This window comes from Callithrix jacchus, chromosome 14 (genome assembly GCF_049354715.1).
Source record: "Callithrix jacchus isolate 240 chromosome 14, calJac240_pri, whole genome shotgun sequence".
In the NCBI taxonomy this organism is placed as follows: Eukaryota; Metazoa; Chordata; class Mammalia; order Primates; family Cebidae; genus Callithrix; species Callithrix jacchus.
Window position 1 is genome coordinate 44,888,983 of NC_133515.1, and position 18,528 is coordinate 44,907,510.

At 39.2% G+C, this 18,528-nt stretch overlaps 1 protein-coding gene across 5 annotated transcripts in view; it reads right to left on the bottom strand.

The window, feature by feature from the left end:
- ANTXR1 (ANTXR cell adhesion molecule 1) overlaps positions 1–18,528 on the bottom strand; it is a 268,675-nt gene that overhangs the window by 238,506 nt on the left and 11,641 nt on the right. For all 5 annotated transcript variants that reach the window (XM_054244875.2, XM_035272389.3, XM_078349163.1 and 2 more), the window contains exon 2: positions 2,631–2,702. In XM_054244875.2, the coding sequence (XP_054100850.1) occupies positions 2,631–2,702 (72 nt within the window). The remainder of the gene's footprint in view (positions 1–2,630; positions 2,703–18,528) is intronic.

Here is an 18,528-nt window from a genome sequence, read left to right on the forward strand (position 1 = left end):
TTGGAGTAAAATGGAGAGGTTGGCCTTACATAGGAGGGATAGTTGGATCTCAGAGGCTAGTGGGAAGGACATAGATGCATCTTTTAGGAGTGGATTGGAACTTGAACATGTCCACTGCTTGCTGGATTCTTGGTGAAGTAGGAGGTGAGGTTCTTTGCTGAGAGTGATGGGTGTGAGGTATAGATTGAAGCTTGAGGAAACAGCAAAGCATTAGAATCATTATCAGAAAAATGACCAAGGGTCAGAATAAAGATAAATAAAATGAATTAAAATATCAAAAATCCCGCTGAGATTAGAAATGATGTACTTGTACTGACATCAGCCACTGTTATCGAATGAATTTCTCCCCTGCAGTCCCAGCTGCCTTAGACTTTTTATTAAAATGAATAAACAAACGAAAAGCACCCATTCATTCATTCGCCCATATTGACTGAGCATGGACTATGTATCTGGCACTGTTATGGGCACTTGGGCTATGAATGTCATCAGACTACAGCTCAGCCTCTACCTCGTGGAGTCTGTGTGTGGCAAGGTCTTGGTTCCACACTTTGAGGGGCTCCATAGCCAAGTGGGGTTAGCAGAGACAACCAGAGAAGGGTGCCTTGTCTGGATTAAGCCATGTCAACCTCCCTGGTCCTCAGTTTCTTCATGTATAAAGCACAGGAATTGGATTAACTGTTCTCTTAATCCCCTCCCTTGCCCCTGCCCACAATTTTTTGATTCTAAGATAGTGAAGAGTCTGGAATTGCTGAAGGAACTGAAACAATGTTGTGGGCCCATTCTAAGCCAGGTGCTGGACTAGTTGGCTTGCACATGTTTTCTCTTATAAGCCTCATATATAAACTAGGCTTCAGCCAAGGTTGGTTAATTGCTACAGCTGCACAATGGAACTTAGATTCAAACCCACATCTGCCTGACTTCAAAGCCTATTCCACTAGACTCCTCCACTTCAGAGGGAGCAGAAGCCCAGAAGAGCAATTAGAGACAGAGCAGATACCGTGAAGGGTGTGGAGGCAGACTTGTTTTATATCACTCTAAAGGACCAATGGCTGCGAGTGAGGAAAGGACATCTTGGCTTAATGACAAAAAGATTTATGAAAACTGGAATTGTCCAACTATTGGACTTTTGCCTCAAAAGGCAGTGATTTTTCACCAGAGCTATTCAAGTAGAGAGTTATACAATGCCTCCTAGGATAGGCTGGGAAGTCACTCCTTTCAATTCCTAGTTTCTATGATCCTTTAAAACGTTTTCCACCACCACCCATGTACTTTTTTCTCCCCTCTGCCCTCTCAGCATCTGTTTTTCCTATCATCTGGGTTTGGATGCTTCCTGCTGTAGCTTCCAGTTTTTGGCATAACAGACAAGCCACCTCCTAACCCTTTCCCTCCAACTAGGCAGGTAGCTATGTGTTGAGGTCAATAACTGAATTTGAGGGGACCCTGTCTGTCACTACCCAGGGCTTAGAGGATAACCTGTATTCTGAGATAAAGAACCTTACTTGGCTGGGCACGGTGGCTCACACCTGTACTCCCAGCACTTTGGGAGGCTGAGGCAGGTGGATCACGAGGTCAGGAGATTGAGACCATCCTGGCCAACATGGCAAAACTCCATCTCTACTAAAATACAAAAAAGTAGCTGAGCATGGTGGTATGTAACTGCAGTCCAGCTACTCAGGAGGCTGAGGCAGGGGAATGGCTTGAACTTGGGAGGTGGAGGTTGCAGTGAGCCGAGATCACACCACTGCACTCTAGCCTGGTGACAGAGCAAGACTCCGTCTCAAAAAAAAAAAAAAAAAAAAAAAGAACCTTATTTAAAGATGAACTTTATGGTCACTCCTATCAACTGGAAGACTCTTTGGAGGCCATCAGCATGAAGTGGAGCTGTGTAAGAATTTACGATGATCAGACCAATTTTACTGAAGACGTTGACAGCTTGCGTCAAGCACTCCATGAAAACTATTACTGTTGTGTTGTCCCTTGGAGGCTGCACACAGCAGGGCAAAGTGGCCTCATTTCCTTTACTAGTGAGCCTCCATTCTCCCTGGAAAGTCCAAGACTCCCATGATATTTGCAGTGACTATGTTCGAAATTGCATTGTCTTGCCTGGTTGTGTTGAAAATGCTCAGAGGATTCTACCTGAGAGTACACCAATTGTGTATGTAGTGACTAATTGTCACATTTTGCTCAGGACTAAGAAGCGTTCCTCCTATGATGTGAGACTTTCAGTGTTAAAACTGGTAAATTTCTGGGCAAACCAGGATGAATAGTTCATCCTACACACTGTATATCCTACACGTGAGTCCAGCTAAAATATGCCAATTGCTGCAGCATGATGCACTGTGCAAGAAAAATGTTAAAGGTAATAAGAATATGCTATTCGACAGAGGAAGAAGAATGCTAAATATTTTTGGTCTCATAACCCTATTTGATTCCTCCTAAAAACATAAAGCCAAAAGTGACTCTAAAATGTGGCAAAGATGAAAACAAAGTAAACAGTCTCTGGTCCAAGATGAGCCCACCTTAGCTGAAAAACATCCCCAAAGTATTTAGTAATTAATAGAATAGCAGGCATGACTTGTTTGACTCATGACAGAGAACTACAAGTGAAGCAAATTCATAGTGTTTCTCACCTGATGAATTTATGAGCCAACTGTTCCACAAAGTAATAGATTTCATTCCAGTGATGCAGCACACTTCCTGATCTAGGAAAATAAAAGCAGATGTTGCTTGACTCAAGTGTTCACTTGTCTTTACCTTATATTATTTATCTTCACATTCTGATAGTTTACATTTGATCTCTACATTAACTGGACTCATTACCTGAAACTCTGGTAACTTTGGAAATTATTTGAAAGGCTGTTTTGACTTTCTGTTAGCGTTCTTTAAAATGTTGTAAAAGAACTCTCCTCACTCTACCTCACACCACCCTCCCCCAAATCCATACACCCAAACCCTGAAAAACAACAACCACAACAAACCCTGGGCCTAAAGAGATTCACAGGTAAGTTTCACATCTTTGAGAAACAGCTATTTTTGTGCTATTCAATTTTTCTCTGATTAGGAAGGAAAAACTATTCCAATTCATTTAAATGAAATTAATACACACACGCTGATAAACACAACCCCTCCCCAAAGAGTCCAACTTCATTTGCAAATATAGATGCAAAATCTCTAAAGCATATTAATGAAATGAATCCAGCCGGAATCCAAGAGAATAATAATTTATTGATGAAGTTTATTTCAGGAAGGTAGTGATAGTTGAACATTTAAGAAAATCTAATTTAGTCATATTAATAAACGAAAGAAGAAAAATGACACAGCTTTGCATTATATGAAAAAGGAATCCTCTTAGAGACAAGAGGGAAACTGTTTCCCTAGAACATATGGAATCATAGGATTTTAGATTTGGAAAGGGGCTTCTTTATTTCCCAAGTTTGACTTCTGTTTCACAGGTACAATTTCCTGCTGCTTCAATCAGCTTATATTTCCATAGTGTTCATATTCAGTTTGTTGCAACGGCTCCTATTTTTTTCTATTGAACCCGTTCTTCAGTGGCTATGATGCCTCCTCCTTTCACTTAAGGCTCCATTTCAGGTGGGCTCTGCATTTCTGCTTGCCATTCTAATAACCGTTGAGGTTAGAGTTTGTTCTTTCTGCTCTGACGTTTTGTTCTGCAAACATTTTCCACTGATTTATGATGATTTTTATTTTTTATTTACTCATTTACAACTTTAACATCTAGAGAGTTATTGTTGCTCTTTTTTTCTTTGTTTCAAACTATTTTATAGATATTTAAGAGGACTTTTTGCCTTCCTTTTCATGGAATGATAGTCACAAGAATTCTCATTCTGATTGGGTGTATTTCATTTCTAGGAGGAAAATTTATTTTTCTTTATCCCATATCCAGAAATAGTATATCTCTCTGACCTGAACAAAAGTAGTACAATATGTTATGGTCATGCCACTAGATACTCTGTGTCAAAAGGGTGTCTCGCTTTCCTCAAATTAATCTAAAACTTCAATTCTAGGAAGAAATCTGAGAGGATTTTCTGTGAAATGTAAAAACTGATTTTAAAAATAAGATAAAGATTAAAGGTCTAAAAGCAGTCAAAGCAACTCTGAAAAGGAAGCACAAGGTAAGAGAGCTTGCTCTACCAGCCATAATGACCGTATGTACATAATACATGATATAACAGAAGAGTCAGTGGGATAGAACAGAGATCCCAAACCCCAACCTATGTGATACATGGCTGTATAGTGAAAGTGGTGATTCATACAGGGGAGGGAGAATATATCCTTCAATAAATGATGCCGGGACAATTGGGTTATTAACTGAAAAAATAAATCAGATCATAATCTCATACCCAATAAAGTTGAGATGTATTAAAAAAAAGTAATGGGAAAAACACCTTTAAATCTGTTGGATGAACTGGATGAATTACAGAAGATTATTGTGTCCTAAGTTTAGCAAAGGGTTTCTTAAAGCAGGTATATCCTTTTCAAGAAAAGGATAATTTTGACTATCTGAAGTATCTAAATTTCTGAATGACAGGACTTCATAAGCAAATGATGAGAAAAAAATAATAAGAGAAGGTGTTTGCAACAAATTTAAAGGGCAAAAGATTACTGTCCAGTATATGCAAATAACTGATACATATAATTATTAAAAAGGCAAACAATAGAAAAATAGACAGAGGATCAGAGCGGGCAATCTTTTGAACGTTGGTAAATTAGCATGTGAAAAAATATTCAACTACTCTAGTAAACAAATAAATACTTATTTAAACTATTGTGAAATACTACTTCATGTCTTTCTGACAGGCAAAAATCAAAGTGCCTAACAATACTAAGTGTGGTGAGAATATGGCTAAGTGGGAAAGTGTGTACATTGCTGGTAGATGTGGAAACTCAACTTCTTCAGAGAGCAATTTGGCAGTGCCCCATGAGGCTGAGGACAAGCATTTCCTATGACTGGCAACCCTGTTTCTAGGTTTACACTCTCCCATCCAAACAAGGGAATGTACATAAGCATTTTTTACAGTAATAACAACTGTTCCACTGTCAGAGAAAAAAGTTATAAATTCACCAGTATACAGTTTCTGCGAATATATTCACACACACACACACACACACACACACACACACACACACTCTTATTTCTTTAAAAAAATATGAAAATAAGTTAACATTTGCTCATTTTATGTGGAGAGTTCATGGGTGTTCATGATATTTTCCTTTGCTCTTTTTGGAAGAACACAGATTGTTCTAGAATCTTATAATGGGCACTCTAAAAAAGGGTCAAAACAATAACTCAATTCTGGGTCCGTCTCCTCATACAAGAAATATTCATTATAATTATGTTTTCGTGTGCTCATCTTGAACCCCACTTTGGCTAATTTGAGATGATATTTGGCATAACCAGAGGTAGGAAGATTTTACTGGGGATTTCATATTTCTTATTAACTATAAAAAATAACATCACCCTGCACTACTCTAGCTGCCTAAAGTGCAGAGATGGCTAAGAAATGGTGCTTGTCCCCCAAGAACTCAGAGTTAAGTGAGGAAGACAGAAGAATTAACATGTAACCTGTTACGAAAGTGCTGCAGGTGAGGACTGTGCATTTGGAAAAAAGAAAAGGGAACGATTCTTTGTGCCTGTGCAGGCTATGAAGGGGGTTGGTTGAAGGACAGGTAGAAACTTGTGAGGAAGGCAAGGGTTTTTGAGAAAGACCATCCTTGGTGTAAAACACTGAAGTTGGGGAAGAGCAAGCAGTTTCATGGTGCAGCACCATGGAGCCTGCAGAGAAGAGGAGCTGGGGAGATTGGGAAGGAATCTGGAAGGAGCATACTAGGGTCACCTCCTGTCTAAAGCACCCCTTTGTCAATTCTGCTCGCTCAGCCTTTATACATACTCCCTCTGCTTGGGATACTCATTGTCGACAGTGGCAAGTAACTCTTCAAGACTCAGCTTGGTCTCACCCTGTTGCTTTTGACCAACACAGATAGGTCTCACTGTCCCTTCCTTATGCTCTCAGGACCACTGTGTCCAACTCTCTGCCAGCATCCCTTGATACTGGGTGGCAATCAGTCTAAAAGAAATTTGCCCCCACGCACTATCTGTTTATTGAATGAAAAAAGAAGAGCATGAAGAGGAAAAGCCTCTATTGCTCATGGAAACCTCTGGATCTTTTGCCATATGGACCTCACCTATTCCACCTTGGCTTGGATAAACATCCTGGGTTTGGGACTCAGATGGCTCTCTCCAATTCCTGTGACTTATGTGAACTAAGAAGGCTTCCCAGATGGGTCACTGATTTTAGGGCATAGCTAGCTCCTTGGTGACTGGGCCCACATGATCATTAATAGATTTCCGAGCTGAATGGCAGCTAGAGTCTCCCATGAGCTCACCAAAACTGCACATCCTAGCCCTGGGCTTAAAGCTTTAGAAATCTTTCATAAAGACCTGTGTGGGCAGGATTCACTTGTGTACTTCAAGTCACATAGACTGGTCCAGGCTGCTATCCTTCAGCCATGGAATAGATCCTCTGGCCCTGGGGGTCCTGGGTGGTGATCTGGCAGAGACGCCCAATGCTGTTCAGGTGCCTCAGAAGATACACCACATGACTGGCTATAAGACAATTTTGGTCTTTATGAGAATCAAGAGATTTCCTTGAAGACTGGCCATTAGTGGCCACTTCTGAAATGCAATGCTGTGTTTTGGTCCATACAACCAGGAAAATTGGTCTTTGAAATTCTGATTACTGAGGGGTAGGGTAAGATGTCCACTGATTAGAGAGGAATCTCCAAACTACTCATGTCCAATTTCCTCATCAGTAAAGAATTTCTGCTGGGAGGAATTTATATTGGGAGTATGGTTAATGGGTACAAACAAAATTAGAAAGAATGAATGAGACCTAGTATCTGATAGCACAACAGGGTGACCATAGTCAATAATATTAAATAATAATTTAATTGTACAGATAAGCATAACTTAAAAAGTATAATTGGATTGGTTGTTACGCAAAGGATAAATGATTGAGGGGATGGATACCCAATTTTATGTGGTGTGCTTATTTCACATTGCATGCCTGTATCAAAACATCTCATGTACCCTATAAATATATACACCCACTATGTACTCACAGAAATAAAAAAAATTAAATAAAATAAGGAAATTATTCTGGGAGGAGAAGCAATGTGTTGGTGAGATAGAAACTTGAGCTAGAATTGGGAAACTATTATTGACTCCCTGTTAAGGAGCAAGGGTTTGAAGTAAATCCTTTTTGGGTTACTATTTCTTTATTCTCCAGGAGTGGCCCTATTTCACAGTCACAGATTAGTTTGTATTCCTTTAATTATTAAAGAGAGTCACTCAATGATAATTCACACTTTCAACTCTCTTAAAACATGTCATTTTCACTATACTTCTATCTGACTGATATAAAATTTATATAATTTTGATGTTCACCTGATTTGTTGATGCTAGATATAGGGGAAGATCCAAAATATATCCTTTGGTGTTGAGAAAAGTTTACATCCATCAAAAACTGTCTTGCTAACAGGCAAAAGCTGAATTTTCTGAAGAAGACAATAAAATGAGATCTCTAGACAAAACTGGAGGCAAGGAGGCATTGACAGGCTTGCTCCTCCCATCCTGTCACTGCTGGGGTTTGTCACTTCATATATAAAAGTGATCATTCTTTACACAATTATTTAAGCCTTGCCCGAATTATACACCCTTTGAGCCACACTCAAGATGTACAAAGCCTGCTTCCTCAAGCATCAAAGGTAAAAACAACCTTCTAAGATTCTAGGAACCAAACTGGGTTTGTCTTCTCTGGGTTACCCTGGAATTCCAAGGAGCCTCAGCTATAAAGGAAAAATGGAGTAAAGGGTTATCTCGATCTGCACTTTGGACTCCTTCTACTTTTTATTTCTGAACCTTCTTAACCCACACATGCAGGCATTGTCCTATCCCAAGACCAAACCACTCCTTGGAAAAAGAAAGAACCCTATGTCTGCTGCTTATGGTTTCAGCATGGCAGCGAGCATGTTGGGGGGTACTGCTTATATTTCTTTAACCCAAGTCCCCAGTGGCAGGAGGCTTACCTGCCTGGTGCCACAGTCCTCTCCCCTGTCTCACCACCACCCATTGATCCCAGCTGACTTCCTATCCCTGACCACTGGGACCTCAACCAGGCCCCCACCTTACCCCCTTCTCCCATAGGGATAGATTTGCTGGGTCTATGACTCAGTTTGGACTTTATGTTGAAACATGCATGTCTAACTTGCACTTGGCCTTGTGACTGATTTTCTGGTTTGGAAACTGCCCTAGTGGCTTCTGCCAGAATAATTGACTCAGGGTAGTTCAGACCCTTGGCTTCCTCTCAATCCTGAAGACCTCAGTGTACTCCTGGTCACGACCAGGTGTTGGCTAGGGATAATGGCAGAGAGTGGATCCAATCCCAGTTTCTTTCCACCCTACAATGTGTAAACATGCCATTTATCATGTCAGTATCTTTGTGAGTTAATGACTTTAAACTCCAGCTATGGAATCCTGATACCATCTTTAGACAGTATGCCCACCCAGCCATTATTACCAAAGCTGCAAGGTAGAAATAAAAACTTCTAAGCCTAAATATAAATAGTACTAGAAAATGTTCCACTGTACACTGTTGTAGATTTTTTTTTTTCAGAATTGTCTTTAACATGTAACTGCTGGGCAAACTGTAGTCACAGAGTTGCAGTGCCACGCCCTGGAAATCAGTGGATGTAAAGGCCCCTAATTTTGACTCCCCTAAATCCCTAACTCAAATGCAGTTCTAGCTCCTGAAGACTACTATCTTGGTCTCAAAATGGTACACATGGTCCAGGCCCCTTCTTGGGATTTTGTGCCTCTGTTTCACTGTACAAATCTCAGCAGAATTTGGAATTCAAGTAACCTCCTAGGAATTGTGCTTGAAGACAGTCTTACAGAGTTCTGTGCTTGAAGATTGTTTCAATACACTTGGGGCCACTCAAAACCAGAGTCAATGCCCCCCCAAACTATCATCTGACTTGGCCTTGGAGAAGGCTCAGCAGACCATGGGGCGGGAAAGCCACCAGTCTTCACTACTAGTCCCAGAAGGTTGCTGCTGAAAGCAGTTCCAGAGTGTCTTACTTATTTTTGTTTTTTCTATGCTCTCTCTTATGTTTGGAACATGATAAGAAGTCAAGACATTTTTGTGACATTGCACTCACTGGGTGTTCCCAGTGCAGGATTCGGCATGGAACCTGGCATTGCCCTCAGATTATTGTTCAGTTGCTTCCAAGGGTCTAATATGCAAAGAGCAGAAGCAAAATAAGAACTCCAGATCTCATTCTGACTTGTTCTCTGAAGTGCATTCTTTTCTGTTTATGCAAGTTTCCAAACCTCCCTGTGGTTAAGCTCCTTAGAAAACACAGGCTCTTTCCATTAGCCACACATATAACAAGAGTCAGAAAGAAACAAGTTGGCCAAATGAGTTTAAATTATCCTCCCTTCTTTTGCACATAGATTAGAATAGAATAAAAGGGAAAAAGAAAGTTTGCAGTTGGAACCATGACCGAGGAGTCTTTTAATCCTGGAAGGGCAGAGCAGCTCTAAGGATGGAAATTATAAAACTGTCAGTTTCTACTTTTCCTTAGCCCCACCCGGTTGAAGTCACTGATGTCCTCAGTGACCCACTTGGGTCCCCTGCCAATCCTGAAAGGATACAGATATGTTCAGCAGCTTCAGGCACATGTAATTGGGACCCACACTTAATTCTGCTGTCAAAGACCCTGTGTTCATTTGCTGTTGTGCTCCCTCCCCAGCTTCTTCCAGGGAAAATATTGCACTTAAGAAAACAAGTTAAAATGAGATTTGGAGTTCTTATTTTGCTTCTACTCTTTACGTATTAGACCCTTGGAAGTAATTGAACAGTAATCTGAGGGCAATGTCTTCCTCTCCTTTCTCCTAGCCTTGCCCCCCTGTCCTCTGGCTGCCTGGAGTCTTAAACCTGGCCCAGGCCTTCAGGCCTTGTTTTCCTATCACTAATGTGAGTCACAGCCATGCCTCCTTCTTGCTCACAAAGCTTGACCTTGACTCTTGCCTTCACTCCAACTTCATTAGACACCAATACAGACCCAAACCAAGTCACTGAGCACTGTACTTTGAGTTGGGGCCACCCACCCTGCTCCTGTCTGTGTCACAGAGACCCCAGTACAGGATGCCCAGCGCCACTTGACTGACTTGTGATGGAATGTCCCAATAGTATATGTAACTGATGCCTATGGAAACAATAATTTTTAAGCCTCAGAATGCAACTTACTAGTGATTTGAGAAAGCAATTTCCTGGGACATTGCCAACATTAAAAAATAGAATAGAAATACCAGAATATACTGCATATAGTAACAAAAAGCATGATATATGTAACATTTGTTCAGTTACATGTAAGTATTGTGTATGTACTGTGTCAAGATGTAAAATGTACTCTTCTGTAGATCATGATAAAAAAGATATTACAGCAAAATATGTACTACTTTCAACTCCACTCTGCCTTTTTTCAACAGGCGCGTGTGCGCATACACACACACACACACACACACACACACCGCATATGCATACCAGGAGAACCCTGAAAACATTTTCTAATATCAACTATTGGTACTTTTGGTGCAGATTCAACACAAAAGTGCTATTGTTAAGAATACAGACAACGGGTTAGTAAGCCAAAAGGTATTTCCCATAATTGAAATGCACAGCTGTGGCTCCATTTCTCACACTTGCCAGATTCACAGAGATGAAGCACAGTAGCCACTTTGCATCCCCCAGAAAGATCAAAAGGGGATGGGTCAACATCATTTAGTGAGGGTAGCTGTGGATGATGTCACTGGGGAGGAAATGACTCAGAATGAGGGCATCAAGGGAAAGGATTTACAAATACTGTATCACAAAAGCAGCAGGTCTGTTCTTAGACATTTTGGGGGAGGGGTGGGTGGAGAGGAGGGAAAGACAAACAAAAGGAAGAAAATAAAAATCACCCATCATCGCGCAACTCAGATATAACCATTGCCCCACTGCAGTGACTACTTTCAGATGTTTCCCCGAGCATCTTCACCTTGCATATTTACAGATATGGTCTCTGCTCTTTTTACCTAATGCCATTATGCTCATGAACAAATGTTTATTTCATTCACGAATCCTTCCCAGCATCACTTGTAAGTAACATGTGCATTTTCTCCACTTTATAACTTGTATAACTTTATAACAGGTATAATTCCTTTTTGTACATTCGGTTGCTTCCACTTCTTCACTATTATAAAAGAATTACGATGAATATTTTTAACAATATCTTTACATACATAATGGGGATATTTTGAATTTTTTATTGTGATTTTCTGTTTGGTATTTGCACGGAAAGTGACCCAGCACACCCTGGTCCATGTGAGACATCCATCTGGCAGGGGCCACACTAGAGCAGTGGGGGATTCTCTATTTCCAGCAGTGATGCAAAAAGGGCGAGAAAGTTAACATTTTAAATTCAAAATATGATTTTTGCAGCAAGACAACAGGTTTGGAAGGAAGTCTTTGTCAAAGAGAGATTTTCTAAATTCCTATTGCAGCTAAAGAACCAAACTTGGAAGACTAAGATCACAATAGAGAGAGGACCTAATTTCCTCTTGTGCCATTTGGTGAAGAAATCCATGCCCTAGGTTAGGCAACAGAGCAGAGGGATAGAAAGCTCTTTGCTATCTGAGGATTATGAAAAGAAAAGAAAGACAGGGACAGATGCTAAAAGTGAGGGGTTCATGTTTGGCTCTCCAGGAGCCAATTACCCTAGAGAATGTCCCCACATCAAAGTAATTAGACTGTGCAGTGAGGGTAGGCAGAGGAAGGATCAATTGATTTCATTATCCTTTTAATTTGGATGTATTTAACTATAAGCCATAATTTTTCACATTTATAGTTCATTTTTCTTTGTATCAATTAGGACAAGCTACAGAATTTGCAGAACCTAGGGTAAAATGAAATGCAGGGTCTCTCATTTAAAACTTACAAAATTCAAGATGGCAAGAACAGAGCATAAGATCAAGGGCCAGGCCCTTCGAAATGAGAGGCCCTGGGTGACTGACTGCACAGTCCCAGGCCCATGAAGCTGACCCTGGTATCAGTATTCTTGGCCCATTTTATATTTGGTTGCAAATGTTTTCCTAGTCCAGGGGTGGGCAAGCTTTTTCTGTCAAGGGTCAGACAGTAAATATTTTAGGCTCTGGGGGCCATGTGGTCTCCGTGGCAACTACTCAACTCTGCTTTTTGTAGCACAAAAGCAGCTATTGACAGTACATGAATAAAATGAGTGTGGCTGTACTACAATAAAATTTTATTTACAAAAACAGGCTGCACGCCATAGTTTGCCAACCTATGTCCCAGACAATCAATTTCTTTCACTTTTGTTTTTAATTTCTATATTCATTATCATGTCTTTCTCATGACAAGTTAATATACAAATCTGTACTTTTTTTTTTTTTGGTAGCTGAAGTTTTGGTGGACTTTGCTATTCATTTCCTGGTTTTTATTGCAGATAATGTGGACTGGAAAAAATTGTGCCTTAGGAGATATTATGGAGGCTTTCTTTGTGACCTAATAAATATTTCATGGGCATTTGAAAGGATAGTTTATTCTCTGTAGGGTATAGGTTTCAAAATATATTTATTAAATCAACCTCATTAATTATGATTCATATCCCCTATATCCTTGAATGCTAATTCAGAGATGTCTTTCAGATTCTGCTGAGATATGGTTTTCATCTTCAGCAGTCAAAAAACTTGGAGTTATCTTAAGCATTTCCCAATGTTGAAGGCCTGTTGCATTCCTAGGATAAATTTTACTTGGTCTTAGGATATTACCCTTTTACTATAGTTAGTTTTTTTTTTTTTTTGACAAAATGTATTTAATTTAAAATTTAAAGTTTTTATTCAGAAGTTGGTGGGAAGTTTTGCATATGAAGTTGTCATCTTTGGTAGATATGAATATTAGATATATGCTAACTTCATAAAGTGAATTGAAAACTATATTTTTCCTGCTTTCACTAGTATTGAAATTTTCTGTTCCTTGAAGATGTGACAGAACTTTCAACTTTCCAAAGGTCCAAAATCGAAGGACTCCTTCGCAGAGACAAATCCATCTCCTTCAAATACCCAGATTCTATGGGTGAGGCAAAGGCAACATTTAAAAGACTGAGCATTTTACCTAAAGGGATTTTTAAAAATCACCACAATGGACTATTATCACAACTTGGATTCAAAATTTATGGATTTCCCTCCCTCCTGCTACCCAGGAGGTGGACCTGGAAGAAAGAAAAGAGGAATCTGGAAGCTAAGAATAAACTGCATCTTCTTGTATATGTAAATGTAATATGAGTGATTTTTACTACCTTGCATAAAAATTTTACATTTTTCATTTTCTCTGCTGACAATCCATTCTTTCAATTTTATATTTTGATAAAGTCTCATTGTTGGCATTATGACTTCTTAACCTTTCTAGAACCATTACTTCTGTTTCTTTTATGCCATGTCTTTTTCTTACACATGTTTTCATATATATTTTCCATTTTGATGTCAATATTTTCAAGTAATGTTTTTCAGTAAGTAGGTAATACAGTTTTAAAATGTGTATTATTTTAAAGCCTGGCTAAGGAATTTTAAAATCACATTTCACTTAAGACCCTATAATTATTGAGCTTTTCTTGAACATTTAATGTTGTAGAGTAAAAAAGCTAAGGCCAATCTGAATCTCACTTTCTTTCTTTGTTGAGGGGAGCCTGTTTTGTTTCTTTGTTGGAAGAATGTAGACTTTGCTATTGTAATATTTTAAGAAATTTTCTAAGACTGTGCAAGTTGTAGACCATTTTTAAAAACTTATTAGGCTGAGTATTTTACCTAAACCTTTCAAATATAAAGACCCCAATCTTTCTGCAGTTCAGGAAAATGATCTTTCTTTATCATTATTTTTTATTGTATCTCTTGTAAGTGTTCTCTGTGCCCAGGATTCTTATTGTGTGTATATACATTGGACATCCTGGACCTAGTCTTTGGATTACTTTTCTCTTTTCTCATTATTTTATTTGAGGCAGGGTCTTGCTCTTGTTGCCCAGGCTGAAGTGCAGTGGTGTGATCTTGGCTCACTGCAACTTCCACCTCCCAAGTTCAAACAATTCTTGTGCCTCAGCCTCCCCAGTAACTGGAACTGCAGGCATGCACCACCACACCTGGCTAATTATTTAGTGGAGAAGGAGGGGTCTCAACATGTTGCCCAGGCTGGTCTTGAACTCCTGACCTTAGGTGATCTGCCCACCTCAGCCTTCCAAAGTGCTGGGATTACAGGTGTGAGCCACCGCATCTGGCCTCTTTTCTTGTAATTTTAATCACTGTTTCCTTTCAGCTTAAGTTCTGAGGAATTTTCTCAAACTGTCTTCTGATGAACTGAATCTACTTTTTTGCTATATTCAATGTGGTGGTCATTGTTTCCAATGGATTTGAAGTACTATTCAGAAATAGTGTATTTTTCCCCCCAGAGCTTATTTTCAGCTTGTTCCTTTCTCGTGACAGACTGCTTTTATCTGTTGATGAAATATTATTTCAAAATTTATTGAAAATACTATTTAGACATATATTTGCTTAAATCGAGCGAATGGTCATTTCCACTCCTTTTGTGTAATAATTATTATATATATTTTTAAACTTTGATTCACATTTGAGATAATTTTCTGAAGAAAATTATCCCTACTCCCCTTTCAAGAATCCATATGTATCTGAAAATGTTTTTTTTTTTTTAAATGTGTAAGTGATATCTTGGCTAGGTATAACATTTTAGTTTATAAATCCATCAAAATTTGTCCATCAAAAAATTTTATCCATCATAAAAGATTAATTGTGTCAATCAAAATTCACCATTTAATGTCTAGAGCCTTTGCAGGTACCATGTGTTTTCTTCCTACTTATAAAGTTCTTCTTTTGTATTTTAAATTAAAGATTTTCACCAGGAAATGTCTAAGTATTAGTGTCTTTTAATGAATAATTGAGATTACCACTTGATGAGCCTACTCAATCTCCATTTTCAAATTTTTCTTAAGTCAGAGAGTTTTCTTCCATTAAAGCTTTGAAAGTTTCTTCTAGACTGTACTTTAGCAATGCAAAATTATCTGGTCTTTTGGATAGCTATTTTTTCATTCATTATTTATCATTTTCTCACTTATCACTATCCTCTAACTGCATTTTCCTCCTCAAATTATGAGAATTTCTTAAACATGCCTGCATCATTTATTTCATTTTCCACATTATCAGTTCTGCTCTTTAATGCTTCTTTGGCAACTTAAAATTTTCCCATATTATTTTATATTTCCTTAACTGCTCTAGGTCCCTCATCATCTCGTTTTGTATTTTATCTCCTGTTTCACAAATTTATTGTTTTATTTAACTTGATTGAAGTCATATGGTGCTACAATTGACCCCCCGTTTTTTTGCTACTGAAAATGCTGTCCATAAATATATTATTCTTCCACCTCAGAAATTTTGTTTAATCACTTATCTTAAGGTGCTAAGAATGTGAGAACGTATAACTTGGCTTGGCATTTGCTTCCAAAATAGTTTACATGCACACACACACATACACACACACACACACACACACACACGCACGCGCGCGCATTTGCATCATCTCACACCTACAAACTTCTCTAAGGAATTAATCTGGTGAAAGGGAGTTGGTCTTGATGGCTAAAGTAAGCTCATGTTCTTGTTCCATCAGTTAGGGGAGAGTGGGGAATGGAATCGACCCCAGTCATTTCCACAAAGGAACTTCATCTTTGCAAGGTTTGTTTGCTTGTTTTGGAAATGGTTACATCATTCGAGCTTGCCATATGTAGAGGTTGTTTATGACCTGGCCTCTACCTCAGGTTCGCATTGTGCTGTACCTGGCCTCATTCTTGATCCCTAGATATCCACATAATTAAACACAAAACTCTGCCATTTCCCTGGAGGCTCGTGATCTAGCGGGAGGACTCAGCAGCGCTGGGCAGGATCACAGTGACGAAGGTGCCAGGTTTTCATAGGCATCTCTTGTGGCTTGGTTTCTCCTTTGACCCCTGCAGAGCAGCTGCCTCTGCATGATGCTGATGCCCAATGGCAACAGGGCTCCAGGGGTATGATCCTCATCCCTGTCAGGTCCCACTCAACTGCAAACTCACTTCCAGATCTGGGATTATGCAAGGGGCTCCTCACAGATCTTTCTCTTCATATTTTTTTTTTTACAAATTGGCCAAAGAGTTAAAAGTAGATCCTGGCTTGACCTCCTTCATACTCAGTCCATCTGCTTTATTTCTAGTGCGTTTCTAACGCATGTGTTGCTTATCAGTGTCAACGCCCTTAGTCTCTGGACCTGATGCAGCTTCTCCTAGACACTTTCTTCATACTTTTTCTTTTGGGACACGGACACTTCTATCTGATAAGAGGGGTGGGGAAGGAGTGAAGGAGAAGCTAACTGTCTATGCTCCAGGTCTTTTTCTGAAGTTATAAACTTGCTTTCTCATCTCCCATCAAACCCCTCAGCTCATTAATTTTTAGTTTCTGCTCTTACGATGCCCTGAGATAGCACTTCCAAAGTCACCAATGCCCTTACTTCTGCTAAAGCATATGGCTTTTTTTTCAGTTCTCATATTGCTGGACCTATTTATAGTATGTCATTTATCGATAGGCAAACCAGTATTTGAGTGCCTAGTTGGTCCTTTGGAGTCTATATAAAGACGAATAATTATGATACTTAACATTTACTGAGTACTTACTAAGCAGCAGGCATTGTGCTGGGCACTTTACATTCATTGCCATTTAATAATAACTGGCCAACACTGTTCTGAGCACAACAACCTTATGTGACACATACTATTTTTATCTCCCTTTTTCCAGATGAGGAAACTGAATTCATAGAGAGGTTAAGTGGCTTACTCAAGGACATACAGGAAGTACGTGGTAGGGCTGAGATCTGAACCCAGGTGGTCTAGACTTAGAGTCCATGTTTGTCCAAACACTATGCTCATCAAGTCTTTCTGGGTTTAACCCTATGCTCCTAACCATTATGCAACACTGCCTCCCCATGGAAGGGTCAGGAAATGTACAATTATAGTTCAAAGTGTTAGGTGCTAAGACAGTGACAAGTATTAAAGAACTTCCATTAACTATTAGGGGAATTTGGGAGTGAGGATGCCAGAAAAGGCTAAAAATTAGAGCACTTCAATGGAAGCAGAAGTGCTGAAATAGCTGCCCATTTTAATGGAACAAAGTGTATAAGTTGCTTTACCTGTTTGACTTTTAATTCCTCCCCCTTTGACACTGCCTTTTACAACGGTTAATAATCAGGATGACCATATAATTTAAAATCCAAACTGAGACACTTATGAGAGTAAAAGAAGAAGATATTCATAGTTATGCTGGGGCAACAAGCATAGACGAGGCCGGTCCTGGGCAAATCAGGATGTTTGGTCACCCGTTCACAATGAGCTTTAACATTTATTTATGCTTAGGGTGGTCTAATAGCATCTGAAGTTTCCTTTTACCTTATATTGTTTATTATTGTGACTGGTGTACACTTACAGTTAAGATTCTTCACTTTTCTCTTATTTGCTACAGAATTCTTACTTGCTATGTAATTTCTATATACCTGGAATCTGCATTATTTTTAGTGTAAAGAGTGATGGTAGGCTGACTAGGATTCTGATCCTAATCCATTTGCAATCAAGATGTTGGGAAAGCTATCTTCCAGGAGGTCCATACAGGTATTTATTAATAGGGCTGCATACCACTAAATATCAGGGGAAAAAGAGGTCAGGTCACTGGATGAAACCCCACAGGACAAATACTAAGGGTTTTTCCTCTCCATCTCTTGAAAATGGACCACTCCATTGCTTGTCATGTGACATGAGTTGTTATGGGGTTAGGGGATTCTGAATAAGGAAGGAATTTTGAATGAAGACATAACATAGAAAAGTGGTTGTTCTTAATTTTTTTCTTTGTTTGTTTACCTCAGGGAGCCCATAACTAGTGATAGGAGGGGATCATGTACTAGTAATTGTCTCAAAGGATAAGTGGGCAGGCATCACCTAGGTAAACATGGGTGTGGTGGTGAAGGGCATTACATCTAAAGGCAAGAGAGGGTATGGGTTAGTTTGGGGAACTATGCAGTATAGTTCTTTAGAAATTAAAAAGGTGTGGGATATGATAAGATATGAAGTTTTAGAAATGCATAGTGACCTGAGCAATAAGGATCTTTGCTTATTGCTTTGCTGAAGAGTTTATACTTTATCTTGAAAGACCTTTGGAAATGTCTAAAGGGTAATGGGTGAGAGTTAGGGAAGATGGTGTCAAGATTAGATCTGTGTTCTAAAAAGATTAATTTTAGAATTAATTGTCAAGAATACAAGGTGGGGAGAGGGGTAAAGAATGGAAGCAAAGAGACCAATTTAGAGAATATTTCA